Source organism: Prionailurus viverrinus, chromosome D3, assembly GCF_022837055.1.
Source record: "Prionailurus viverrinus isolate Anna chromosome D3, UM_Priviv_1.0, whole genome shotgun sequence".
NCBI classification, from domain to species: domain Eukaryota; kingdom Metazoa; phylum Chordata; class Mammalia; order Carnivora; family Felidae; genus Prionailurus; species Prionailurus viverrinus.
This window is the reverse complement of record NC_062572.1, coordinates 69,895,681-69,923,647: the sequence shown is the minus strand read 5'-3', so window position 1 is coordinate 69,923,647 and position 27,967 is coordinate 69,895,681. Positions and strand designations below refer to the sequence as shown.

Sequence of the window (27,967 nt, the reverse complement as noted above, 5' to 3'; positions counted from 1 at the left end):
GGTGGGGGGGACGGGAGGAGGTGCTCCCGGCCAGACCGCCCTCCCCTGAGAGCTGCCCACCATTCTAGAACTCACGCCACCCCTCCTCCAGTTCCTCACTGGGTGGGGCCCCCACAACCTGGGAAAGCTCCAGGCTACTGCAGGGCCTTCCTAAATATGCCCATGCGTGAATCATCTGAGCCGGGGAAGGGATCTACAGGTGTGACGGAGTGGGTGCTGGGGTGCAGGAGGCAGAAGGTGAGGGACTCTGTCGGGTAGGTCTCGTTTGAAACCTGCCCATTCACTCATTCCTTTGGAATATGCACTAGCTCCCCACTCAGTCCATTTGAAAACAGCAGCCCCATGCTGTCCACCTCACCCCCACAAGAGTTAATTGGGGGGGGGGGTGGCGTATGGAAGGCAGTGAAGGGCCCAAAGAGGGAGACTGAGCGTGCCAAGGAGGGGACAGACAGGAGTCTTCTGCACAGAACCGGTTGGGGACACGGGCTCTGAAGCCACACTGCTTGGGTTTGCAGTCTTCCCCAGCTCTGCGACTTTGGGCAAGTTACTTCACTTCTCTGTGCAAGTTTGCAAGTTACTTTCCGCATCTGTAAAATGGAAATAAAAACAGTATCTCCTTTCTAAGGTTGTGGCAAGACTCTATGAGCGATATTCTGTAAAGGGCTCAGTGTATCCCGAACATGGTGAGCATTCTGGAAGTGCTTATTAAACCGCTGAGTGACTTCCAGAGGACGGAGGGTGGGCTGGGCTTGTCCGTGGGTCTGGCACAAAGGCCCTAGACCCAATGGGAGACACAGCCTGCCTTCCGAGTAAGGTGGTCCCAGGCTGTATCTCATCTCTGGGAGTATGGGGACTCAGCCAGGCATGCAGGGTACCTGGGGTACCAACCCACACCAGATTTGGTCCTGAAAGATGTACACAGGCGGAGCAGATAGGGCCTGCCTTTCTGGAACCTTCTGGAAAGGGCACATGGGTTGGGTTGAAGATGTAAGGGGCACTGGTTATGGCCTCTGGAACTTCTTGAATACCTGCCATCGATGTCATCTGATGGCACTTCTGCAGGCATCAATGTCCTTGTGACAACAAGAAGAACGAGAAGGCTTGGTGCAGGTCCGTATCCCCTTAAGATCCCCTACCTGGTGAGGGATGAGCTAGTCTTGAAGCCAAGGGAGGCTGTGCAGGTGGACCGCCCACCATGCCCCCCACTCCCAGGCAAGGCCCTGTGGACTCCGTGCCAGGGGCCCGGTTACTTGGGGTCCTTGGAGTTCCTGGGGAAGGACCAGGGGTCAACATCTGTGAGCCAACTCCCAAATGCCCAACACTGAAGAAACAGAGCCTGAGACTACTGAGGAGGGGTAACTGAACCAGCTCGGGAGGCTGTCTCCTGGGGTACCCGCTCTACCCTCTGTCCCAGGCACAGACCCGGTGACGATGGCATTTCTCTCTCTCAGCTAGTTTCCTACTCAGCAACCCTCCTGCTCTCCAGGCCGGTGGGCACGGGCCCCTGCTTCCACTCCAGTTAGATCCCTCACCTCCAGGTCACTCTCCTTGGCTGTCTAGGGTCTATGGGGTCTGCACAAATCCTATCTGCTGGAAAAAGGGGAAGACAGCAAACAAGGGCAATGCTCAGCTTCCCAGAGTGGGCACAGACTAGGAGATGCCCACTGCCGGGGGGCCCGGCACCCGGGAGCTCTGTCAAAATGCACAAAAGGGCCCTCCCACGGATGCGGGTGCCTGGCCCAGGGGACATGCTGGTCCTTCCCTGGGAGAGGGGCCCCAGGGCCTTGTTTTCTTTCCCACGAAGTACGATGCATAGAGCAGATCCTGAGCGGGCGGCATGTGCCGGGAAAGGGGCGAGCAAGGGCATCCTGGGAAGGAGCATCGCTCTTAGGTGAGTCGCGGGCCAGCCTTCCCGGGGCCCCCTCACGGCCTGTTCTTCCCAGGAACGCCGAGCGAGGTGGCTGCTGTGTCCAAAGGATGACCTGGCCATTGTGGTTTGTACAAAGGCCGGGGTCTTCTCCAGGCCTATCAGGGCTCTCACGTCAGTTGGACACAGACATGGACATCTGGCTTCAAGAAATGAGCTGTTCTTTCCAAGAGCGCCTGCTTGGGGGTGGGCGTGGGGGAGGAGGAGACAGAGCCTAAAAATAATTCCTATCTGACTCATTTTGCTTAGAATCTGACAGGGCTGCCTGCCAGGTGGGGGTTTGCCTGTCCCATTTTCTTATCTATCTTTAGCAGAGACTTAATGAGGGCAATTTCCTTGCTGGGATATAAAGACAAACCTCAGGCGATGGCAGTGTGATCTGTCTCGCCGTCCCCTGGGCTCCTGATGACAGGATGATGCTGATGGTCACCGCAGGGCTGAGCAGTCTGGGGGGCTTCAGGGATGGTGTCATCCCCGGATGGGGCGAAGGAAACAGAGATCCCCTCAGTGAAACCCAAGCCAGGTGACGACCAGGGGAGGAAGGGTCTCCTGATCCTCCCTTCTCTTGCCCCCAGCTCTCCCACCACCGGACAAACAAGATAAATTACTCAGGTCTGAAATCCCATCACTCACAACCTATTCCTTTACCTTGGGCACCTCTCTACCCTGCTTTAAAGAGCGAGCATCGTTGATTCTCATTATCCACTGTAGTTAAGCTCTACAAAGTCCCGCAAACACTGAATTAGGGAATACCGGACGGTTATTCCCAAGGGAAACACAGGGTTAGGTTCCTACAAGCCTCTGGCCACAACATTTTCTCCAATCAGTCAATACATACACCTTATATTATCCGTTTCTGCCTAAAGACACCTTACTTAATATGCATTGTTGGTTCATTAATTGTGAACTCACGGCAACAGCACTCTATCAATCATGAAAATGTACCGTAGGTATCCTGACTATATATAACTTGTGCCTGAATGACACTTATCTAACACTCGGATTTTTCTCCATGAGGCACATCACAGCCTTCTTGCCCTTAGGAACCCTAGATAGCATGTCAGTATCTAGGCATTTTAAACAGCAAAAGCACACAAATGTGAAAATCGTGGCGCGAAAGAGATCGTGAAAAGCATCTCCTCGTCTGACACCAGCTGGGAACGTGCATGTTCGGCCACTCAAATTTCTCCCCACCCCGGGCATGCCCATGAATGACCTTGAAAGGACCACTGAACATTGATTTTGAGGTTACAAATAAATTTTAGCAAGTAGGCAAATTGGCAAATATGGAATCCACAAGTAACGAGGACTGATGGTACTTCCAAACGGGCTAACTTAACAACTCGCGAGCTGATGGACAGATCCAGGGATCTGAACTAGTTAATTCCTGATCTGTTCCTGGCCGGAAGGAAAGGGGGTTAAAGAGGCCCAGGGAACCCCCAGGGTCCTTGCCTGTGAGCCTAGAAGTGAGAAGGAGGAGGGATCAGTGATTCCAGAATGGAATGAGAGGTTGCCCGTAGCCAGTGATGACCATCAAAGCATGGGGTAGTCATCAGAATGTGTCGCAGAGGGGGCCACAGGGGGATTAGTGAGGGTTCTAAAATTATAATTTCATATTCTGAGTGAGAGGGAGGAGGGAAGCATGGGGTTGCTGACAGGGTTAATGATGTAAAATTAAGGGCACAGCTGAAAGAAAGGTTTGCTTTCTGTCGGAGGTTAAGTGCTGGGCCAGGAGAGGCAGACCCTGCTGGAGTGTCCATACGATGTCCAGGGCCTATAGGTGGCGGGTGGGGGGGGGCAGTGACAGGTGCTCTGAATTCTCATCTTCTTGCCCAAGGGATGGAGTGGTATTGCTCAGGAAAAGAGAATGCTTTACTGAGGTCCTAAGGGGTCCCGGCACACGTCTGAGGAATCTTGGAGGACAGACAAAGTGCTGTAGCTGTGTGCTTACAGTTCCAATTTTCAAAAAGCAGAAAATGCATAGATATCATGTCTCTCCAAGAGACTCCCAAACAGATGTTTTGGAAGAAATGATGTAGCCAATAGCTAGCACAGATTCACACGAACCAGAGCAAATTTACTTCCTTTTTTGAAAGGGTTACTCGCCTGATACATTTGGGGAACCCTGAACACATCAAGATTCAAGATTCAAGGAGTATTTCCAGAGGCTTGCCACATCACTCTTTCCTGGGATGGGTATTGAGGAGGGCACCTGTTGGGATGAGCACTGGGTGTTGTATGGAAACCAGTTTGACAATAAATTTCATACTAGAAAAAAAAAAAGAATCTCATAGATTCTAAGTTCCTCTAAACAATTTTTTAATTGATATGCCAATTCTATAACAAAAATCTATCCTTTTAAATTACATATGTCAGGATTTTAGGATATTTAGAAAGTTATATATCCATTGCCAGTAACTCCAGAGGTCCTGTGCATTTTTATCAGTGACCTAGATGATGTCACAGAGAGCTTGCAAAATCAAATCTGACGGCTGACACTAACTCTGTCCCTAGGGAAAGAGCCTGGCACCCAGGGAGGGTTGGGGCACATGTTGGCAGAGAAAGGGAAGAAGGAATGAGTCTTAACTGGTCCTACAATTAGAGGACGCCAGGCCACAGCCATGGGCATTCAGGCTCCAATCACCCTGCGGTGTCCAGGATGCGGCCGGCCCCGACTGCACCACCTGGGGACCCAGGGAGGGGGTGGCATATGCGGAAGTGTGGGGACGGCTCGCTCTCCTGCCCCTCGCCCAGCAGGGCCATGCGACACTGGCTGGATGACCACGGCATTCTTTTCTTTTTCCTTCCAAATCTGCTTTGCACATGGAGTCAATTAACCATTCTCAGACCTCACTTAATGAAACAGATTAAGTTGGAGAACGGCTCTCTTGTCTCCCCGGCTGCAAGGGCAGCGTGCGGACGGAAAGACAGTGCCTGCATTCGCTGTCCTGCCCTGTTAGGAGGTCCGGTTCTGGAGCGTGCTGTGTCTACACAGACTTGTAGCACCCCGGGCCAGGGCCCATCAGGAACCAGGAGCTCCGGCCTTTCCCTTCAATTTAGTTCCGTTGGGGGTGGTGACTGCCATAAGAACCACCCTCTTGCCTCTGTCTCTAGGGAGCTTTGTGGCGCGGCTTCTGGCTCCCGCACCTATTCCGCTGCGCCTTTCCCGTTCCTTCCCTCCCGATATCCTCCGGTCTCCCTTCCAAATCCCCCTTGTGTCTCACAGGCTACTTCAACGCCCACCTCCTCCAGGAAGCACTCCTCGGTCACCTCCTGCTGGCTCCTTTCTTTGGACACTCGGATTCTACATGCGGTCTGGTGGCTTCAACAGCCAAAGAGGGTTGCGCAAGCCCCTGGAGAGCAGGGGCCAAGCCTGCCACTTCTCTGGTGTTCTCTGGAGCACGGGATGTGGCACGGAGCGCCCCTCCATCAATCCCAGTAGGAGAGGCAGGTACTGCTTCACTGGGGCATTCAGGGTGATGTGCCACCCAGGCCCCCCTTCAGGAACGGGGCACTCAACCCCTTCGGCTGCTGGACGTGCCGGAGCAGACACCGCCCCCCGCCCCGAGCTGTCAGCCCCTAAAGAGACTGCCCTGGGTGATAAGAGCTGCCAGCCTAAAGTTGTGGCAATTCTATCCAACGACCAGCGGACAGGGGGCTACAGACCTGCTCCTTCACTCCGTCTTGGGACAGCTCTGAATCACCTCAACTTCAGCGCCCCCCCATAGGGCCAGAACTCCCCACCCAGACTCAGCTTTTCCCTCCGCCCAATCTTGCTCCCTTGCCTTCCTGTCTACCACCATTGATCCAAAGGACCCTCCTCCGTTTCCTGGGCAGACCCTGACAGTTGTTCATCGCCCCAGTCTGTTCATCTCTGTAAACGCAGCAGGGCGGAGGAGGTGCGGAGAAAATCCTGCGCCCCCGGCAGGTGAGACCTCACTCAAGGTCAGCAGCGTGGGCAAGACTCAGCCCTCCGGGAGCCTGCTCCTCTGCCTGCACCCGTGGCCAGGGGTGGGTTGCCTGGGGGGCGGGGAGGGGAAGCTGGCAGGCCCTCCTCCAGGCAGCAGGTGGCCAACGTGGGTGGGGACAGGGCACCTGAGGCATGTTGCTCTTTGAGGAACGCTTGAAGTGCTCATTTAGTCCGTTCATAGCATGAAATGCATAATTTTTTCTGAAATCAGCAAACATCTTTGAGTAGCGTCCCCAAAGAGGCAAGTGGTTACCAGTTGTTTTAAGTTTGGGGAACATTTTTAAGGGAAAAAAAAAAAAAAAGAAACCCATGAGCCGTTCTGGAGCTTTCTGCAAAATGAGGACAAGACATTCGCAACTCAGTTGTAATCACAGAGCGCCTCGCAGCAGCCCATGGAGTGTGGGAGCAGAGTCCACAGACAGCTGCGCTGAAGGGACCCTCCCTCCGTGTCTGCCGGGGGAAGCGGATGCAGGAGAAGGAAACTGATCCTGGAGAGCATGCAGGGCAAAGCTCCCCGGGCTCACGAGGGAGATCACGGGTGACGGCCCACCCTCGCTGCCGCCAGCTTCCCACCTTTCCTTACAGTGGTTCCCGCGTACCTCGGACCCAAGAGGGGGCCGACGCGAAGACTGTTTCCAGGGGCCTTGCAAGGGTTAGATCGTTCAAGCCTCCCACTCAGCAGACCCATTTTACAGAAGACGAAGTAGGGGCACGAGCCAACTGCCCAGGTCACAGAGGGAGGGAACGGAGGAGGCGGAATGCCCATCCGGTGTCGAATTCCGGGGCGCGCGCCTCAGACTCCCACAACTGGAAGTGACCAGCAGCAGGGGCACAGGCCACCTCGCGTCCCGCGGGAGCTGGGGTAGAACGCAGACGTCCCGCTCTAATCTGCAGGGCGCCACACAATCCACCTGGCACTCCCTGCCGTCCTGACCCCGCAGATGGGCCCTCTGAGGGTCAAGACGTTTACTCCTGGAGTCTGTGTGTGGTCTAGCTGAACACCCTCTTCCATTCCGGCTAGCTCCCTCTGGTTTCGGTCCCTGTGAACGTGAGGCAGCTGCTCCGGGCCCTCCGTGTAAATCTCTCATGACTTTATTGGCATGCATGCTCTTCCCCTGCTTCGTCCTGTCAGCCTCTCCTCCCAGGACATACTTTCCATCCCTTTAATCATCTTTAGTGTCTCGCTTTGGACCCTGTCCCGGGTCCACATCCTTTGCGAGGTGTGCTGACCTAACCCAGACGTTTCTTAACACGAGTGGGGCTCAGCGGAAGGTCGGCTTCCCAGCGTGTGTGTGTCACTCTCCTCTTCCTACGTTCCCGGGTCACGCTGCTCTCCAGAGGCCTGCCACTGTCGAGGGCGGGGGGAGGGGGTTGCTGCGGAGCGAGGCGACCGGGCCCACGAGCGGAGGTGGGGCCGACACGGGTGCTGAGCATCAGCCCGCCGCTGCCTGGGCCCGAAGGAGCGGAGCTGGGCAGGGGGTGACCCTTCATTCAGAAGCTTGGGGATTCCACACACCCCCGCACACATACTCGGGACCGGGCGGCAGGGAAGAGGGCCACCAAGTCTCTGTTCTCCCTGATCCCTTCCCGGCCCCAGAGAACCCCAATCCCCTTTTAGGGGGTGCTCCCTACTTCTTCCCTCCGCCAGGAAGCCAGAAACCAGGAATTAGCCTCTGTGAAGCAGCTACGGCAAAAAGGCAGCACCCACAGTGAAATAAGCCTGCCCTGGTCTGGTCAAGCCTGGACTAGGGCTTGGTCCCACTCTCCTGGCTCAGTTTCCCCTTTTCCTGCAGCCACGTGACGTGCCTGGTGGTTCTGATGCCGAAGCCAAGACGGCCTTCCTCCTAGTCAGTTGTATGCTTACTGTCCTCTGCGAAGGCCTCACACCCACCAAATGCACCAGCTGATGATGAGCTCTGGGTGCCCGGTGCCCCATTCGCCCGGAGCTGTGGCCACCACCCAGCACTCCTCGGTCAGGGCCCACGTGTGGAGGGAAGCACCGGGGACCCTGGTCAGCCACAGCCTTAGTTTCAAGGGATAACAGGAAAACAGGCCCCTCTAGTTTCTTAGCAAGCGATGAGGGCTGGACTATTCCTTGGCTCTCAGACGACATTCTGTGTTCATCAAAGGTAAAACCACAGGTCATCACTTTTATCCACGAAAAAACTCCCCATAGAGGAACACACCTCATTTTAGTTCCCTAGGCAGAAGCCTTTTTGCTCTCTCCTTCCTCCTTCCCATCTTTCTTCTCTTTTACTCCCTCCCTTCCTTTATTTTTTACATTTCCAGCCAGAAGGAATATATGCATATTCAAACAAAAACATTTACTCTAATGCGGCTTTATTACAAATGTCCACAGACCCCAAAACATTGAGTTTTCCATTTGAAATATACCATGAAGACCTTTCCATGTGACAGAGGCTGCAAGGAAACTAAGGCATATGCCTTCCTGGGACGCCTAGCCTCAGCTGCTTATGTATCCAGGGCTGCCTCGTGGCACTTTTTCTTTTCTAAGTTTATTTAGAGAGAGAGAGAGAGAGAGAAAGAGAATCCCAAGCAGGCTCCAGACTGTCAGCACAAAGCCTGACGTGGGGCTCGAACCCACAAACCGTGAGATCATGACCTGAGCCGAAATCAAGAGTCAGACGCTCAACCGACTGAGCCACCCCGGCGCCCCTCGTGGCAGGTTTTCTGGCCCCTAGCTGTCACCCAGCACTCTGAACTGCAGGGAGGCCCTGGTTTTTGCCTTAGTGTGAGTGAGCGCCTCCGGGTGCTAGAGAGCAGGTGCATGTGCAGTTTCTGATCTGCATATCGTTTGTCACAGCAGAGCCCAGCACCACGCGGGACAGAAACCCTTGGAATTGTGAGCTCCTGGAGGCCATGTCTCAGAACATATGTCAGCTGGGACCCAGTCCCTTGAGGACTGCGATTGTTACGGTAAGGTCAGGGGAAAGAGCATTTCTCCTCCCAAGGGGGCATAACCTGTGCTGCCCTGGACTCCTGAAGGGACCCACCCCCGGGGCCGGCCCAGAGAAGTGTACCCCCTGCTTCCCAACTGGTACCCAACCCACCTGCTTCACCTCACAGGTATTAGCTGGCCACTGGGGAAAGCGAAACCCAGGCCAGAACCGACGGAGCTACAGACGGCTGGCCAAGGACAGAAAGCCCAGAGTTCTTGACGGAGTCTCTCCTACCTTCGGTCATTTCTCCTCCTCCGGAACAACTTCTTCGTGTGGGCGATCTCTACTTCGTGGGGCATCGGGTGGTAGCCCTGCGTCATGTGGGAGGAAGGGGGATCGTTAGTAACTTGGGAAAGACGGCAAAGACCTTCTCGCACGTAACTGTTGATAACGACATCTGTGACGAAGGAAATCGGGAGTGCAAGACTAGACTCCGACCACCAAATCCACACTGAAAAATGGAAAATGGTAGAATGAATCCATTTCCCACCAGGCAATGATGCTGTAATTACAGAACCGAAGATTAGGAAGGACACAAAGGAGACCTTAGAATCTGTCATACCCAGTCATTCAAATTCCAGACGAGGACACTGAGATCCAGAGGGGTGAGTGAACCAGTTCAAGGTCTTGTAAGAGCATTAGCAACAAAGCGGGGACCAGATCCCAGATTCATGGCTGCACGATGGAGTTATTTTTTGAACACTCGTGACTTCTCTCAGCTTCCCGACACAGTGGGAATGTCAGTAACTTCTCCGGGCCATTGAGAGGACAAGGAGACACAGCCCCTTGCAAACAAAGAGGGCCTCACAAAGAGGGAGTGGGCTAGGACCCGGGTTGTCTCACGCCAGCCCAGGACAGCCCGGGCAATTCTGACCCAAGACCCTCATTCCTCACACTCCTGGGGAGTACTCAGGATGAAATAGTTAAATGCTGTTTTAAACTCTGAACTGGGAAAAATCCCAAGGATGGTCTCTTGTATAGTGTCGTCAGGACAACAGCTATGCATCTACGTCAAGGTTGGAGAAAGACCTTCGACTTATAACATGGGGCTGATCTTGCACATGCCGAGCCCCAGGCAGAATTATCTGCTGAAGCTGGGCTGAAGGCCAGCCCTAGGCACACACAGGATGAGAGGGAGTGACAGGTCTCGGTGTGTTTAGGAGTGATCAGCCAGGGGCGCCTGGGTGGCTCAGTCAGTTGGGCGTCCGACTTCGACTCAGGTCATGATCTCACAGTTCATGGGTTCGAGCCTCACGCCGGGCTCTGTGCTGACAGCTCACAGCCTGGAGCCTGTTTCGGATTCTGTGTCTCCCTCTCTCTCTGCCCCTCCCCTGCTCATGCTCTGTCTCTGTCTCAAAAATAAATAAAAACTTAAAAAAAAAAAAGTTTTAAAAAGAGTGGTCAGCCAGAGTCCATATAACCCAACCCCCCCCCCCCGCCCCCACTTTATAGACAGGGAGACTGAGGCCCAGAGCCTCTATGGTAGCAACCCTCTGGTTTTAGGCTCCACAGCAGATGGCCTCACTGGGAGGCCTTCTCAGGGCTTAGTCCCCAACCAGTGCGGGGTGGATGTTGGCAGTTCTGGCCAGTCTCAAGGAGCTTCCCAGGGCCCGGCAGCGGGAGGACAAGAGGGAACAGGCTCGGGAGGACACAGGGACTCCGGCATCACGGATGCCTGGCCTAGCCTCCTATGGAGCCCCGGGAGGGAAGGACACATTTCAACATTTATTGTAATAACAGTCCCTCCCTCCTACCCTGTCTCTTGCCTCCGACAATCCGGCCAAAGAGCATGAATGAATTCCGGGCTCCAGGCAGCCACAATGGGCCTGTGCAGCCTTAGGATGTGCTTTGTTTAATGGTTTTTCTCAAAGGATATTATTTGCTTTTCTTTAATACAAAACACAAACAAGGAAAAACACCAAGTCTTCCCCTCTCATTTCCCCTCTCCCATCCTGACCCAGCTCCGGGCTGGCCCCTTCCCTCCCTCCTGGCCTGGGGTCACTGTAGGAACACACTGGGTGTGCCCCACGTAGACAATGGAAGGAAGCCGAGGCTCCCTCTCACGCTGGCAGCCTGGATCGGGATCTCAGCTCTGAGGCCGGGCAGACGGAGCTGTCCGCGACCCTGGGCCTTCCATGAGCCCAGAAGGTGCGGCCTCCCCTGTCTGGGCTTCAGAGTCCTGGGCTCTGGCCTGCATCCCGCCCTTCTCCTCCACACACAGTGGGGAGCTGCCTTCGGGACTCACCCTCCGCTGGAGTCCTAGCTCTCTACCAAACTCAGAGTGGCCCAGAGGACCTGCAGGGCCCCTCGAGGCTTCTGATGGAGCCCCTGCTGTGACCTCTGTGTCCACCTGTCTCCTCCGAAGTATGTGAATGCGTAGAAAATATAAGAGTAAAAACACGCGGTCCGGAGCTGCACCGTGAACGTTCAGCTCCTGACGCTCCCTTTGGATGATTCTGTGACTTTGACAGATAACCTCACCTCCACCTGCCTCACTTGCCACATCCGTAAAATGGAGATAATAACCGCATCGGCCTCCTAGGGTCCCTGCAGGGGTTAAATGGGTTGATAAGCAAGTAAAGAAGGCAGACTAGTGCCTGCTATGCAGTATGCCTCAGCGTCTCCAGTGGCGCCACTGTCACCATCACTTTCATCACCTTCCCATCCTCCGGACACTCTGCTCAGGGCTGAGGGGCCAAAGCAAGCGAGGGTGTTCTGGTCCCTCTCCTCACGGAGCCCCCAGCCCTGGCAGCGAGTCTGGCTGAGGTGGTCTGCAGGAGAGGAGGGTGTGGGAGGCTCAGGTTTGGGAGGTGACCCAGGTGTGGAGCTGGAGAAGGATGGAGAAGAATGGAGAAGGATGGAGAGCTCTCTTTGGCCTGAGGCTGGCAGGCACCAGCAGGAGGCCAGAAATCGGCGAAAAACACGTGATAGAACCAAGTCTTGCACTTCTGAAATCTTCCCTCTCCAGGAACAATCCAGGCTGGGGCTAGGGAGGACTGGTCCCACCCGCAAGACCACCTGGAGCCCCTGGCTATGGGCATGTTGGTGAATCAATGAATGAGAGCCACCTTCCCTGGGGCACTTACACAGGACCTTGAGGAGCTCCTGCATAAAGCAGGACACTGTATTTATACAAGCTTCACTGGAGGACTCTCTTCAATCAGCCACTTTGCTTCTCAGGCTGGTGGTGGGCACCGAGTGACCCACACAACTCAAGATGCTGCCCACACTCCCTCCAAGACAAGGGTGACTGGGGTCAATCGGGGAAAATAGGTGGCCGGCGGAAGAAGAGAGAATCTGTGCTCAGACCCACATCTGCCATCAGGCCAGTGTTGATCCGGGTTAGCCCAGCTTCTCTACTCACCGGCAAGAGGTAAGGCTGGCACGTGAATATTCTTGGCAGCCTTACTCATCAGAGTCACGACTGGAAACAACCCAAATGTCCACTAACTGAGGACTGGATAAGTAAAATGTGGTATGTCCATACAATGGAATATTATACGGCCACACAAAGGAAGGAAGTTCTGATACATGTGACAACGTGGATGAACCTTAAAAATATCATGCTGGGAGCACCTGGGTGGCTGGTTGGTTGAGGGCCCAACTCTTGATTTTGACTCCGGTCCTGATTCCAGGGTTGTGAGGTCAAGCTGTGCCTCCGGCTCCATGCTGGGCGTAGAGCCTGCTTAACATTCATACACACTCTCTCTGCCCCTCCCTGGCTCTCTCTCACTCTCAGAAAACAAAAAAACAACTCCCACCTCCTCCCCCCCAAAGAAACAACAACAACCCATCATGCTCAGGGAAAGAACCTAGTCACCGAAACCCAGTATTGTATAATTCCATCGTCATGAAATGTCCAGAATAGGCAAACGTGCAGACAGAAAGTAGATGAGTGGTGGCCGGGGGCTGGGGAGAGGAAGGATAAGGAGTCACTGTGAATGAGTACCAGGTTTCTCTTTGGGTGATGGAAATATTCTGGAATTACACAGGAGTGGTGGTTGCACGTGTGACCTTGAGGATATACTAAAAAAAAAAAAACAAAACCCCCCAAGAAACCCAACTCACCGTACACTTCAAAAGGGTGAATTTTATGGTACGTAAATCATGCCTCAATTTTAAAAAGTGGGAAGAAAATCCGGGGGCAGTATGTTCTGGGGAGAGGGGACAGCAAGTGTTAATTTAAAAAAAAAAAAAAAGAGCGGTGCCTGGGTGGCTCGGTCGGTTAAGCGTCCGACTTCGGCTCCAGTCATGATCTCGCGGTTTGGGGGTTCGAGCCCCGCGTCGGGCTCTGTGCTAACAGCTCAGAGCCTGGAGCCGGTTTCGGATGCTCTGTCTCCTCCTCTCTCTGCCCCTCCCCCGCTCATGCTCTGTCTCTCTCTGTCTCTCGATAATAAATAAATGTTAACAAAAAATTTTTTTAAAAAAGCAAGCAAGAAAGATCCAGCCACAATGGAGCATGCTCCTCTTGCTCCATTACTCTCCAGGAAGCAGTTGCCCTGAAACATTTTATATAAGAGAGGGCTGCAAAGGGCAGCATGTCCTAGGCAAGAGGCACCCAATGACAAGTGTGAATAATAAAGAATCTGGAAAGGAGCATGGGGGATCGGTATCTCCAGGCCTGGCCAGGGGATATGATATTTCGGCTTTGGACCAGAGTCCCCTCCCTGCTTTTCAGAATATATCACTAAAGTGGAGAATGGAAATTTATCAGGCTTCTTAGAATCATCCTTTAACAGCAAACAGTGGTCTCTGCTCTAATTCCTTATTTAACAAATCCTTCCATTCTATGCCTTGAAAGAGCCCCAGGGGCGCCTCTGTGGCTCCGTCGGTTAAGCGTCTGGCTCTTGATTTCGGCTCAGGCCATGATCTCATGGGTTGTGGGATCGAGTCATATATTGGACTCTGAGCTGACAGTGTGGAGCCTGCTTGGGATTCTCTCTCTCCCCACCCTCTCTCTGCCCCTCCCCTACTCACACTCTTTCTCTCTCAAAATAAGTAAATAAACATTAAAAAAAAGAAAAAGAAAGAGCCTCATATGAATGTCAGTCCAGGTGGGAGACACTCCCTCCCCAGTCCTCCCACAAGGGAGAGCACGGCCTTCTGGTTTACCAGCTGCTTGGTGTTTCTCACCAGTCTCGAGTCACGTGAGACCCCGCAGCGTTACCCTGGACCACCTCAGGCCCTGCCTGCTCTACCTTCTACTTCTCTGCATGAGAATTCTTCCCCTAGCTCTGAGACCTGGCTGCAGATCCTCTGACCACGTTTGCTAAGTAAATGGGCCTGGGAGACAAGTAGGTTACAGAAACCAAGCCTCTCCAGGGACGGAGGGAAGATAATACTCCCTAGGCGGCACGGGCAGAATACACAGGAAGCACACACACGCACACACGCCTGGCTCGGAGATCAGCAGTGGTGTATATATGCCCCCCTGCAGGGCCGTGCCTGATGGCTCTGGTTGCAGAAACATGTTCTATAAGATCCACCCATTCCAGGGTAGGCTGAGGTGGGTACTTACAACCCAGGGCGGTATTTCCAAGGGATTAAAGGCAGGCCCAGCAGAGCGGCTGGCCCCAGGCTGGGAGCGCACGGGCCTTGCCCTGAAAGGCCAGGAGAGACAAACAAATCTTGGGTCTGGGGTGCAGCAAGGGAGGGCCAAACAAACACACCAGGCGAGGAGCGTGTGCGCCCTCGGCCCTGAGACCCCCTGACCCTGTGCTCGCAGCGCCACACTTCCACTAGGCTACAGGTGCCCCTCCCTCCCCCCATCCTAAAACCCACCAGCTCTCCCGTCCACCTTCCCAGTAAAAATTGCCGTTTTAGGCACCGCACATATGGTGAAAAAGAAATCGGCCAAATGCTGGTCTGTGTAGAGCACACGTCTAGTGAGAGCAGAGAGGCGACCATCAGGTGAGCAGATGCTCTGATAACTGACAAAAACACTACGGAGCAGAACAAGGCGTGGCAAGGGCATGAGCACGGCGGGGGCGGGGGTGGGGTGGCCAGGGAAGACTTCTGTCACTTGGCATCCGTCCGTCAAACCCACCCACCCGTATGTCTATCCTTGGTTCTTTCTCACGCAACCAGTGCCGAAGGCCCGCCGCGTGCCAGGTGCATCAGGTGGAGAATACTAGAATGAGCAGACTCAGTTCTGGCCCTGGAGGTCAGGGGATCATTGGACAGAGGCCTCTGGCAGCCCAGAAGAAGGAAGGAGGACCCTGCTTACAAGAAGGGTCAGGGAAGCCTTCGTGGTACCTACGCTGAGCCCTAAGGGGTTTGATAGGGGTACATGAGAAGACTAGAAGCTATGTTATGACCTCCGTCAGCTGGCCAATGATGTTAGCATCACAGCAGTGTGTGGAGATGTGCTCGGCACCGTGGTCAGACAGAGAAGCACCAGGGTAGTCTGAGGGCCAGGGCTGGTGCTCCTGATGTCTGGCTTGGGGCCACCTGGATGGTTCTTCACCCCCTTTAAGCAGGTAGATTTATGTGCCTCAAAACGATCAGCTGGAGTCCTAACCCTGGAGGGAGCTGTGAACATGACCTTATTTGGAGATACGGTCTTTGCAGATATGGTCAAGTGAAGACGATGTCATACTGGATGAGTGGGCCCTAAATTCAATGACTGGTGTCCTTAGAAGAAGAAGGAAATTTGGCCACAGAGACACAAGAGACACAGAAAGAGAAGGCCATGTAAAGATGGAGGGAGTGTTGGACCAACACAGCTTGAGCCAAAGAACTCCAATGACTCTGGCAGCCACCAGAAGCTGGTGACAAGAAAGGATTTTTCCCCAGAGCCTTCAGAAGGAGCATTGGTCCCACCGACGCTTCCATCCCAGATTTCTAGCCTCCAGAACTGTGGGACAATAAATGTCTGTTCTGTACATCACCCAGTTAGCCGTACTTATGGTGGCCCTCGAACACTCCCGGCCCTCTCATCCAGATCCCACAGCACAGTCCCAGCCGCAGGTCCATAGTGTGAGGCTGGCCTGATGGCCTCTCCCATCTGCTCCCTGAGTGTCCACAGCTTGGTCCTCTCAGTGCGGTCCCCCAGCACCCTGTCCTCTCCATCTGATTCTCCCCGGCAGAGGTCACATCACCCCCCACCTGTACTACTCCAGAGCCCTCGGGGCCATAACCCACAGGGGTACGCTGCTCCAGGGCTGGAGTACCAGGCCCTGTGCCAGTCCGGAGGGGGTCGTCTAGCCTCCCACCAAACCAACAGCCTGAGATGCTGCCCAGGCCCCAGCTTCACAATGAAGAGAGACCCGAATCCCTAGGACAAGCAGGGTGCATCCACCTCCCAGCCCAGCCCCACCTTCCGGCACCCCTGCAGGGACCAGGGAGACGGGAGGGGCAGGGAAGCTAGAAACCACGTACGCACTTCACAGAACCCCATGCCCCTTTTCCCTTCAGAGAAATTTTTTCTGATATTCCTGTGACCTTTGGCCCACGGCCACTAACCCCAGACCTGAGCCCGACAGAAATCATCCAAGCCAAACTGTCTCCTACGTCTGTTATCTTTCTTTCACACATCAGCTCTTTGCAGAGAGAGAGAGAGAGAGAGAGAGCGAGCATTATACCAGTACGAGAGTCTTCCTCCTACTGTGTGAAGGGTCCCCCAGACTGCACAAGACCTGGCAGGAACTGCATAGCCTTCACTGGGAGGCAGTGGAACCGTGAAACACCTGAGTTGGAACAAGGACCCTGGTCCAGGTGAGGCGTCAGTGGGAGGCTTCCAGCAGGGAGGTGCCCTCCCCAGTCTCCTGTGGAGGTAGGCCCTGTACTCCAGCCCTGCTCTCTCCAGTGCCACACCTGTCTGCCCCATCACACCTGGATGTGCACCCTCCACCCTGGCCTCTTGGAAACCACGAACCGTCTCCTCTTCTTCACGAACTTGCATACTGATCGGCCCCTCCAGGCTCCTGTCACTCGCAAGAATGCTATAAAATACATGGAAACTGATGGCCTCCTTTTTTTCCAGAAGATTCCAGGTGGAGGGCCCCAGCCATAGTCTGACAGAAGAAAAGCTGGACGTTGGTTCTGCCGTGCCCACCGGGCAAGCCCAGGGAGCCGGGGTCCCAGGGAGGCAGGACAGACCCTCCGGCCAAGCCAGCTTGGGACTTCCCAGTCTCCCCCCACCTCCAGCCCAACTCGGGGAGATATCCCAAGGGTAAACAGTACAAAGCAGCCACAGCACTTGGCAACGTAATGGGCCATAAAAATACCAAGTACATCTCCCTTGACAATGAGCTTGTCTCAATAGCGGAGCCTTCCTCCTGCGGGGGGTCATGTTTTTTCATAGCTTCTAAGAAGTTATCCTACCAAGGTCTTGCTGTGGGCACGTGGGCAGGATGTGTGGGTCACGTCCAATGAAATAAACAGGTAATGTTTCTAAAATTCCTGGAATCTCTAGGCTGCACGGCTATTCAGAAGAAGCCGACCGGTTTTAGAAAGAAAGGTGAGGGGCAGACAGGCTCACTCATGTTTAAATGTGTGGTTTTCTTTTTCTTTCAATTTATTTATTTATCTTTAATCAGCAGAGACTTGTAAAAAATGCAATACCTTAGCTGGAGTCCCAGTGTAAGAAAACAGATAAAAGTAGGCAGGGATGAGATCCAGAGGCTGAGCCATCGGGACTCACCCCTGCCTGGAGTTCCTACTCACGCTCTGGAATGTGCACCTCAACTCCACCTGTTCTGAAAAGGTTTGCTCTAGACACCATGCGATGCTGGCTCCACAGGAACTGGACGTATTTCTAGAGGAAGAGCTTAACTGAGGCTCTCCGGGCAGGTTTTAGTGAAGTCTCTGACCACCCCCCCCCCAATTGCACATGAACACTTTTCCTGTGGTGGTCTTTGGGGTGAGAGCCCATGGCATTCATCATAATCTGGGGGTCTATGCCTGAGCGGTACTGCAGTGACAGAGGCTAGATCGCTGCCCTGTGCACACCTTCCTTGGATGCACTAAGCCAATAAAACCCACCCCTCCCCTTTCCTTCAAGTTGGGTTTCTCACCATAAAGGCCAACGGAGTCCTGACTAATAAACCACACACACCTTTCAGGCAACCTGGGTACTGGATCTGTTGCTAAACCTGGGCAGTTATTTCTTCCAGCCCTCTCCTCCTTCTTGGGGAAAATGAGGATGAAAATATTTGACCTTCCTGCCTCCTTCGCCATGACTATTTAAGCTTTCCTTTGATTGCATGAGCCGGTAGATCTCCCCTTGGTATCTTTAATGGGGGCGCCTGGATGGCTCAGTCAGTTATGTGTCTGACTTTGGCTCAGGTCATGATCTTGTGGTTCATGGGTTTGAGCCTCGCGTCGGGCTCTGTGCTGACAGCTCAGAGCCTGGAGCCTGCTTCGGATTCTGTGTCTCCCTCTCTCCCTGCCCCTCCTCCGCTTGTGCTCTGTCTCTATCAAAAATGAATGAACACCATACAAAATATAGAAAAAAAATATGAAGGTATTTTGAGGTGGGTTTCTATCACTTATCACCAAAAAAAGTCCTAAACGATTCAGCACGAGGTAGCTATAGATGATGCTGTACTTGGTCTTATTATATCGGTGAAGTCATGGAAAGGAAACGTGACCATCCCCGCCCCTTCCCACTGGTAACCCAAGGGGCAACTGCAGATACAAATGACGTTGATTTGATAATTTCTGAACGACGAGGAAAAAAGATGGGTGAGAACATTGACGCAAAGGACAGAAAGCAGGAACCAACAGAACACTGGTTGAGAACTCTCTACATATACGGTGTAAAACGTAAAGGGAGCAGTTCCTGAGGGGTTTTCAAGGACCATTGTCAGTCGTCCGGGCGCAGTCCCCGATGCACAGTCTCGCGGTGGCCACAAGAGAACGGAGCTCTCCCCTCCCCTGATGAGGGACCTTCACGGAAGGTCCCGGGAGCCCCGCTGAACTGAAAAAGGCAACACCTCAGGCTGCTGCAGACCGAAGACTGGAAGATGTGCAAGAAATGGAACGGGACAAGTGGCCGGGGGAAATGGCACGATGTGTGCTCTGCGGCCTCCAGAAAAACTTAGCTTAAACGCATACAGCCTGAGTTCTGGTCCCTAACTCAGCGGTGTGTTCCTGACAGAGATGAGACCCAAATCCTCAAAAGACTCCATAAAGCAAGCTCCAGGGAAGAGAAAGCGATACTTGTGCTCGGGCCTCTGCGGGGAAGTGGCCGTCTCTGAGAGATGGGGACGTTTGTCACGTTTGTGAATAGCGTCTTGGACTTGGGGAGGTTCAAAAGCCATCCTGGGAATAGAAGCAACAATGGATTCTGGAAGAAAATTGAGACTCTGCAAATACTCAGAGATGGCCGCTGTGTTCTGTGGCCACACCGTGTGCCACGGATGTAAAGAAACTCTGTGTCCCAAAGAAGTCCACGGGCTGCAAGGGAGAACAGATACACCAAGGATACACGCTAGCAGCAAGGACCGCCTGGAGGAATGAATGCCTGAGGCTACCCTCTGAGTTACTAGAAGACTTGGAAGCTCCCAGAAGCTGCCTAAGAAAGATGGCGGCCTCAGCGCGAGTTACTAGGAAGTATGCTTTAATGGCTCTGCTCTTGCTTCTGCTGAACGTACTCTGGTGCGGTTCATCATACGAAGGGGCAGGAATCAGGGTTCAGCCAGCGTAAGGGCACCTGTGCCCGCACCCCACCCCCCTGACCTCCCACCTGTCAAACCAGCTCTACCTGTGATACTGAGATCCCGGGGTGAGTTCCACTGTGCAGGGGAGGCCTCATGTGAATGAAAGATTCATCTCTCCTGCCCCCTGCACTGGTGGGCCAGGGCTGGCTGGTCAGATATTGGGGGCGGGGGGGGGGGGGTTACAGGTAAGAAGGCTGTGACAAAGGAGCACCCCAGAGCAACAGAGCCCACATCCCAGGGCTTGCCGAGCCAGCCTCGGGGGTCTTTCAGCAACGTGACTGGGGGCTGGGACGAGGAGTTCGTTGGTCCCGTGTAATGCCATGACTGCTGCCTACTGTGGAAGCCTGGGTAGATACCTACCTTACTTATGCTTCTAATTTCCTCATCTATGAAATGGCCACAATAAAGAGTTACACCCAGTTCAGAGAGTTGTTGTGCGAATTAAATAAAATTATCTGACATTCAGGTGCCTTGCTCAGGCCTGGCATGGGGCAGGTGATTTCCCCAAGTTGCCCACCCTCCCTCCCATCCTCTGCAACCTTCTTCACCTCTTTTCTCTGGCACAGTCTGTGAGATGCCTCCATCTGCACCCCAAGCCCCTGCGCCAGGAAAGCCCTCCACCTCTGTGACCTCTTTAGCCTTTCTGTCCATGTCCCTCATGAGACTGCCGGGAAGCAGCAGCCCAAGCCCCCGGGAATGCCATTCTAGAATGTGGCCGCCTGTGTCCCCCAGCCAACCGCTCCCTGAGCTCCCTGGCTGTGTACAGAACATTCTCAAAGCACAGAAGTGCAGCTTGCTCTAGGCTCAGCCTCCTCTGTGTAGACGGTCAACTGCCACCCCAACCCGAGAGAAGTGGTTAGTGAGAGGCTGGCCAGGCCACTGGGCTGCAGGCGGCTCACAAGACATCTAAGAGGCCAGGCCAGACAAGACGCACAGGGAGAGAGTGGGGAGGGAGAGAGCGGCCTCTTCGCTCAGTCTTGACTGAGAACCTGCAGGGGTAGCGTCAGCATTAGCTTTGGGGGCAAGAGGCCAAAGTGTGATCCCTCCCTCAGGAATCCATCGTGCTTTCCTTCATTCACGGGACACTTGTTGGTTGAGGTGCCGTGAGTTGATGAAGGTGCTGCAGATACAACAGCAAACTGAACCATAGCTCAGGGTTTCCATCCCACAAGGGGAACGGGAGAGCCAACGGAATGCAACTAAAAAGAAAAAGAAGATTTAACCAGAGACAAGTGCGCTCGGGTGGGGGTGGGGGTGGGGGTGGGGGTGGGCGTGGGGGTGGCGGGGGGGGGGGGGAGTCCAACAAAAACGAAGAGGGTAATGTTTTCAACCGGAGGATCAGAAAAGGCCTCTCTCAGAAAGTGACACAGGAGCCCAACCAGCACGACCGGGTCGACAGGCTGAGAGAGAGTCAAGGCCGAGGCCAGTGTCCTCCACAGGAGAAAAAAAGCAAAGAGTTGACTCTCCGTCTGTTTAGCTGTCCACACACAAAGCTAAAGAGTTTCTTTAACTGAGATAAAGTAGGAGGCTTAGGTTAGTAGTTCCCAGCATTGTGAATTCCATAAACCGGTAAAGCCTAAATTGAACAGTGGGGAGTTGTGACTTTTCACTCTGCCTAAGGACGTCCCAGCTGCTATTTCATAAGGGACATGACTTTAAAGTACAAGATGGTCCTTCACGTGGATTAGCTTCAGCTCTATGAGAGGCACCGCACTCTCCTCCAGGATGCTCTGTACACAGAGTCTCAGGCAGGTGCTGTCTACACCCATGCATACTTACAAAGAAATAAAATTAAAATGCTCTATGCGGCTTATGTCCTCTTTACAGTAGGCCACAAGATACACACTCACATGTCTACAATACCATACAGGGCATGTGCCCCCAACCGAGTGTTCTGAACTTCCCGGGAATTTAAGGGGTTTTCAAGAATAATTTTGAATACGATGGGTCCTTTTCACCTGAACCTAATCCCCAGGCACACTGTGAACTCAACCGTTTTTCTCATTTTGCTAAAGACCAGTGGGAAAACCTCTGGCTTACCTGTGTTGGCTTATGTCACGGACTGTAGGCTGAGACCGTGACCTCCCCGGTGTGAAAGGCAAGCACTCATGCAACGTGAACTCTTTCCCTTTTTGCCTATGCATTGGATCAAGCCACAATCACGTTTTGTTTGGCTTTATTTCTGAAGGGAACGCGGGGGACTTTTTGTCATTGGCACGCTGACCCTCCCCTTCCCGGGCCACCGTGCTACCCTCCTTGAGTCACTGACACAAATAATGCAGTTAGTTTGGTGAGCACCCACTGACCTAGAAGCACAGAGCCCTGAGCTGCCAGCAGTTCTCACGCTGCAGCTGCCTCCCCAGAACATACTCAGAGCTTCACCTGCCAGGCACGCTGTCCCCTGGGACAGGAGATTTCAGAAGGGTGACCCCTGTCTGCTGGATCGCCCAGCCGCTGAAACAGACCGGGCCAGGAGAGCTGGTTCACTCGCTGTTCCCTTTATCCATGAGGCTTTCCCTCTGTCCCTCTTCCTTTTTCTAAAGAAGGCAACATCTCCCACAATGCTGACCTTCAGGAGCAAAGAGTCGGCCTCCAGTGCCATGCAGCTCCAGGCCCTAGGTACCCCCAGCATAAGGAAGATCGGTGTGCACAAGCTGGGTCCAAGGGATCAGATTTGGGGCTGTGGGGCTGCGTGGCCGACTCGAGGGCCAGGATTTAGTCACATGACCGGTATTCTTGACACAGCCACGGCCTTTCCAACCAGTTCCGTGGACAAAGGAAATCTTCAGGCTCTCACTGCCCCATCTCCTGTGTCAGATCAGGAGCCCACCAGGAGGAAAAGCTTTAATCGCTGCCCTCACCTCCCCATCCGTAGCCCCCACCCCTCCCCACTGTTGGTCCTGAGAACTGGTTTTAAGCTTCTATTTATGGTAATGCATCAAAAGGAACACTGGGCTGGGGGCCAGGAGACCCGGGTTCCTGCCCTGGGGTTGGAAGCGGACTGGAGAATAGTTGATGGCTGATCTTTAAGGGGCGTTCGCTCTTCCCTGCTCCATACGCTGCCACCCCACCCTTGCACACGTTTCTGGAACCAGGCTTTTCCCTCTGCCTGCCACACTACATCTTCCCCACTTTTGCTCACCCCTAAAACATTGTCCCGAATTTGCCATTGGCGTAAACGTCCAGGCCCAGAAAAACCAACCCTAGTTCCCGTGAGAATGAATCCATTTGGTCACACACAGCACAATGGACAAGCTGCTTCGCTTCTTAGCGTTCCATCCTGGTGTCTAAACGGACTAGACAGTTGCTTACAAGCTTGTCTCCCCAACCATGCTACAAACTTTCAGGAGCTCAGAGGCCATGTCTCCTTCGGTTTCATGTGCCCCACAGTGCCTTCGATACTGTAGTCCTCCATGATTCCTTGTTGGATGAAAAGTTAAGATGACCGATGGCCCTGGGTGGACCAGAGTTGGGCCATCCTCGTTCCACCCACTGTGGGGCAGTAGCATGCACAGGTGACCCAGGGCCTACAGACTGTGGCCCTCAACTGGGTCATCTCTCCTGCATTGTAAGAAGCCAGGATGCTCCATGGCTTCCCCAGCCCTCGACCTGTAATTGCAATTCTCCTTCAGAATTGGAGAAGAGGGGCGCCTGGGTGGCTCAGTCGGTTAAGCGTCCGACTTCAGCTCAGGTCACGATCTCACGGTCCGTGAGTTCGAGCCCCGCGTCGGGCTCTGGGCTGATGGCCCAGAGCCTGGAGCCTGCTTCCGATTCTGTGTCTCCCTCTCTCTCTCTGCCCCTCCCCCGTTCATGCTCTGTCTCTCTCTGTCTCAAAAATAAATAAAACGTTAAAAAAATTAAAAAAAAAAAAAAGAATTGGAGAAGATACAAAGACTCAGATCCCACAGTCCTCGGTTAGACTGTAAGCTCTCTGAGGACCAAGGTGGCCGTTCCCTGGCCTGCACAGTGACAATGGCACTATGGATGCTTGGTGCCCACCACTCAACTCCACAGGCCCCGGAGTTTGTTACAAGCGCCCACGCCCCCTGCTATCAAGCCCATCCTGTGTGCAAGACCAGAGGCCAGTCTGGCCAGGCAGTAGGTCTTTTCTCTTCCTTCCCCTGAGCCATGGTCTCTGATGCTCTAAAACGGAGAACTTAAACATGCCTCCTGTCGTGAGGGTTAAATGAGACATTAGAAAACAAATGAAAAGACACACAGAAGCCCCTCTGGCCAGTCCTCAGACACGTATTTCCTGAACACGAAGTGCCCATGCCCAGACCAGCCTGCAATGAGAAGGGTCCAAAAGTACCCTGGGTCTACAGAGCTGAGGCCAGGCAGGCCGAGAGGGGGCCATTACCTACCAGGGGACGAACATGGGTCTGCAGAAGTCATATAAGTAACAGGAGCCAGGGAAATGAGACCAGGAACAGGGGGGCAGAGGGAAGAATGGGCTGCGGGGGTCCAAGGAGGGGGGCATGGTCTCCTTAGGGGCTCAAAACAAGGCTTCTCCTGCACAAGGCAGTTTTAAGGTGGGCTGGCCCAAACTGTGACCGGGAGTCAGGCACTCGTAAGAAGGTCCCACTCAATGGCTCCTCCTGGGCTGTGGTCATGGATTCCAGAATGGCCTTCAGCCCTAGCTCTCTGCCCTGGGTTTGTGCTCTCTGCTGGGCGGGAAGCACTGGGGGGAAGTTGAATTCTGAGCCACATCTGAGACCACAGTGTAGGCAAAGGCTAGGAGATTCCTCAGAGTCCTGCCTTCCATGTCAGAGTTTTACTTCCAAAATAGCATCTTGCATGTTGCACGTGCTCAACGAGATTCTTCCACCTGACCGGTGACACTGATAGCTGGGGAGGAGGAGAAGGGGAGAACATACTCGGGAGATGGCTTGCACGCGTGGAAAAACCTGCCTGTATACACCTCGTCTGTTTGCAGCGGCTTCTTCTGGCCACCTCTTAGGCTACCTCGGGCGGCAAGAAGATAGCAAAGAAAATGGCAAGGTGAGGCAAGGGCATCCCTGAGCGGAGTCCCATGTGGATGAGGTAGCCCAACAATGGGGGGAAGCTAGCCTGCAAAGGCTTTCCTTCCCCTCCAGTCCTGCCCCGTAAATATACTCCCTTCCACTGCGTGAGCAATTCCATTGGCCCGGAAGGAACAAGTTACCATAGAAGGAACTTAGTTATGTCTGCAAGCGTTGTGAGCTATATGATAAGGATAATACTGAGGCAGATATGGAGCAAAGAGTTTTACATCTATTAGCTCATTTAGACCTCACCACGACCCTGAGAGCGGGGGACTCTTATTATACACTCTCCACAGGAGAGGAAAAAGAGGATCAACTCAATTAAATAGAAGACCTAACGCAAGCACAGTAGAGTGGGATGTTAACTCAGAGACTCAGGATGCAACCATACACGGTGCCCGGGAGAGCAGCAGATCTGAGAGCCCGCATCAACCACAGCAAGACCCGATGCAGAATTCAGCGGGGCTGCACCGCTCGGGCAGTGTGGACCCCCCAGTTTCCAATCCCAATGCGCCGTGCACAGCCACTGTCATGTAGCAGGCACTCGACGGCATCTGATGGCGGAATGAGAAAATGAACGAATGATGAGCACAGTTTACAACAAGCCGTGTAAAGGGGCGGCCCCCTGACGGCTTTCCCTGGAGTCATGCTGTAGACAGCCAGCAGTGTCAAAAGCATAAATTCACGGGGCTGCTATGATTGAGCCGTGCTGGAGGTACCTTGCTCCTTCCCTTTCCCCCCTTCCAAGTTAAATCACTAAGAGCCAAGCTGCCAAGCTAAATATTCATAAGAGCGGCACCGTGCGAAAATAATGGACCTTGACAAGTGTGTTGTCAGAATTTTAAATGTACAAGGTACATGGTTTTATGAAGGTTTCCAATTAGGAAGAAAGATAGGAAATCAATAGATAGAGATGAATTCCTTCCAAGCTGCTTGCATGCAAAAAAACTTCTGCACGGAACTGCATTTTAACTGCACTAGGAAATTTTGAGCCCTATTGCAAAGATCTTTGGTAAAAGACATAATTGCCTCCAACTTCATAATTTTTTTAAGGGAATACTTTAAGGACGTGGGTTGTACCTCTCTCTGACTACAGGAAATGTACCATTTCAGAAATTCAATTACTTGTTCCATTCCCAGAAAGCAGGGCTGACCTTTTGTTGTGTGGATGTGGCCATTAAGGATTCCCTGACACATAAAAGAGTCTTTCTGCGTTGTCTTAAATTGGGCAGCCATTGGTTTGGGCTGGCTCACTGGGTGCTAGCAGCTATGATGACCTAGTTGGTATCTATTTCTCTCCATGTCTCTGTAGCAGACAGCGATCTGACCTACTTTCAGGGGCACAGTGGTGGCTCAAGAAGGAATGGAGGGGAACACGAGAGCCTGGACACAGGACTTTGAAGCGCGGGCTTCAGGCGCTTCCCGGCCAGCCTCCTGCTCTGGTCACAGAGCTCCCAGACGCGTCGCCTCTCTCCGTCTGTAGAGTCTCTGCTTCCAGCAGCCCCTCCCCAGAATCCATCCTCCACGGGCAGCCTGTCCAAACCCTTACCGTCTATCAGGATTCGACGTGGGGGCTCCCAACCTCCCCAGCGCGCAGCCCATAGGGGGGACGGTGACATCTGAACAGCACGTGGGGGTAACCCAGTGAAGCTGCTTGGGGACAGAGGGTGGCAGCTTGCAGCCCCGGCCACCCATGGCCCACCACCCCAAGGCTGAGTGAGAGCCATACCTCAGCACAACGAGGACTTATTCTGAGACATCTATCAGGACACTCTGCTTTGTTCCTTTTTTTTTTTTTTTTTTTTAAGTTTATTTATTTATTTTGAGAGACAGCGAGAGAGAGAGAGGGAGAGAGAGAGGCGGAAAAAGAAGGAGAGAAAGAATCCCAAGCAAGCTCCATGCTGTCAGCACAGAGACCGGCACAGGGCTCGATCTCATGCACTGTGAGATTATGACCTGAGCTGAAACCAAAAGTCAGAGGCTGAACCGACTAAGCCACCCAGATGCCCCTGCTGTTTTAAAAGCAACTAAAAAATTACAAAGAAGTGGTTTTTAAAATTCTGAGCATTTGTAAGCATAAGAGACTCTTAAACACTGAGAACAAACTGAGGGTTGATGGGGGGTGGGAGGGAGGGGAGGGTGGGTGATGGGTATTGAGGAGGGCACCTGTTGGGATGAGCACTGGGTGTTGTATGGAAACCAATTTGACAATAAATTTCATATATTGAAAAAAAAGACACTAAAAAAATAAAAAATAAAATTCTGGGCATTTGTATTGATATAAAAATTGCAGCTAGGGAGTATATGCAGGGTCAACCTTCCAGAGAAGGAGTTGGCAAACTTTTCTATAAGAAGCCAGAGAGTAGATATTTTAGCCTCTGCAGGCCATAGGGTCTCAACTCTGTCGCTGTATAGAAAAAGTAGCCACAGAAGCATAGCTGTGCTACAATAAAACTTTATTTATAAATACAGGTAGTGGGCCGGATCCCTGCTCTAATGAACCCTAGGGAGGCATTTTGCAACAGTTTCTCTTCCCCATCTGGGCCTTTTCCCCCACTCAGTGGTGACTTCATGAGCTTGACAGGCGCCCAGCTTCCTCATGTTCTCCCCTTACTGCTATTAGACGAGATCGGGCGCGTTCAGGGTGGTATGGCCGTAGACACCCCTTACTGCTATTAGAACCTGTCTTCAGGGAAGGCCCTGATAAACTCAATCCCCTGAGAGGCGAATAAATGGATTACATTTACATTTCAATCAATAAAAACCTGAGGTCCAGGGCTCCCAGCCCCAGGCAGCTCATTGACAGCCCCAAAGGAGCTTTAAGACATCCTGATGGCCGGGTGCCACTCTAGAGGCTCTGATGCAAGCGGTGTGGGGTGCAGCCCAGGCATTGGGGATTCTAAAAGCTCTTTATGTGATTCTAAAGGATGGTCAAGTTGAGAACTACAGCCTTAGATCAAAAGAAAAAAAAAAACAGTGGTAGTGTTTTGGGAATAAGTGAGCCAGGGAGGTACTGTTTGCTTTTTTTCCCCTCAGGGGTAGGGATGAGGAGGAAACACGTCCAGAGCCCTTGAAATCCCGCCACACAGGTCACCCTCGGCCAAGGCTGGCACTGTATAGATTTCACCTGGCAAAATCCAAGCCCTTCTCATTTGTTTCCCTCTTGACATCTAGTATGGTTCCCTACTGGCAATATGTGCTCTATTAACACTGACCAATCGTCAAAAAAGTGGCTAACAGCCTAATAATCAATCATCAGTCAATCAATCTTCAAAAAAAACAAAACAAAACAAAAAAAGTGACCAAGTCCTGTCTTAAAAGGGATTGTTGTCTATGCAGGGAGCTAAGGAAAGCACAGATGAAATCTATAATAGGCTTAGCTATATTCACACTATATAATATGGCAGTTGTTCCCATACCGG

The 27,967-nt window shown here is 53.0% G+C and overlaps 1 protein-coding gene across 8 annotated transcripts in view; it reads right to left on the bottom strand.

Moving 5' to 3' along the window:
* CTIF (cap binding complex dependent translation initiation factor) overlaps positions 1-27,967 on the bottom strand; it is a 298,093-nt gene that overhangs the window by 126,820 nt on the left and 143,306 nt on the right. For all 8 annotated transcript variants that reach the window (XR_007145892.1, XM_047828162.1, XM_047828168.1 and 5 more), the window contains one exon: positions 9,092-9,168. Coding sequence is in view for 7 of the 8 variants with exons in the window: in XM_047828162.1 (XP_047684118.1) it covers positions 9,092-9,168 (77 nt within the window). In the remaining variant the exon portion in view is untranslated. The remainder of the gene's footprint in view (positions 1-9,091; positions 9,169-27,967) is intronic.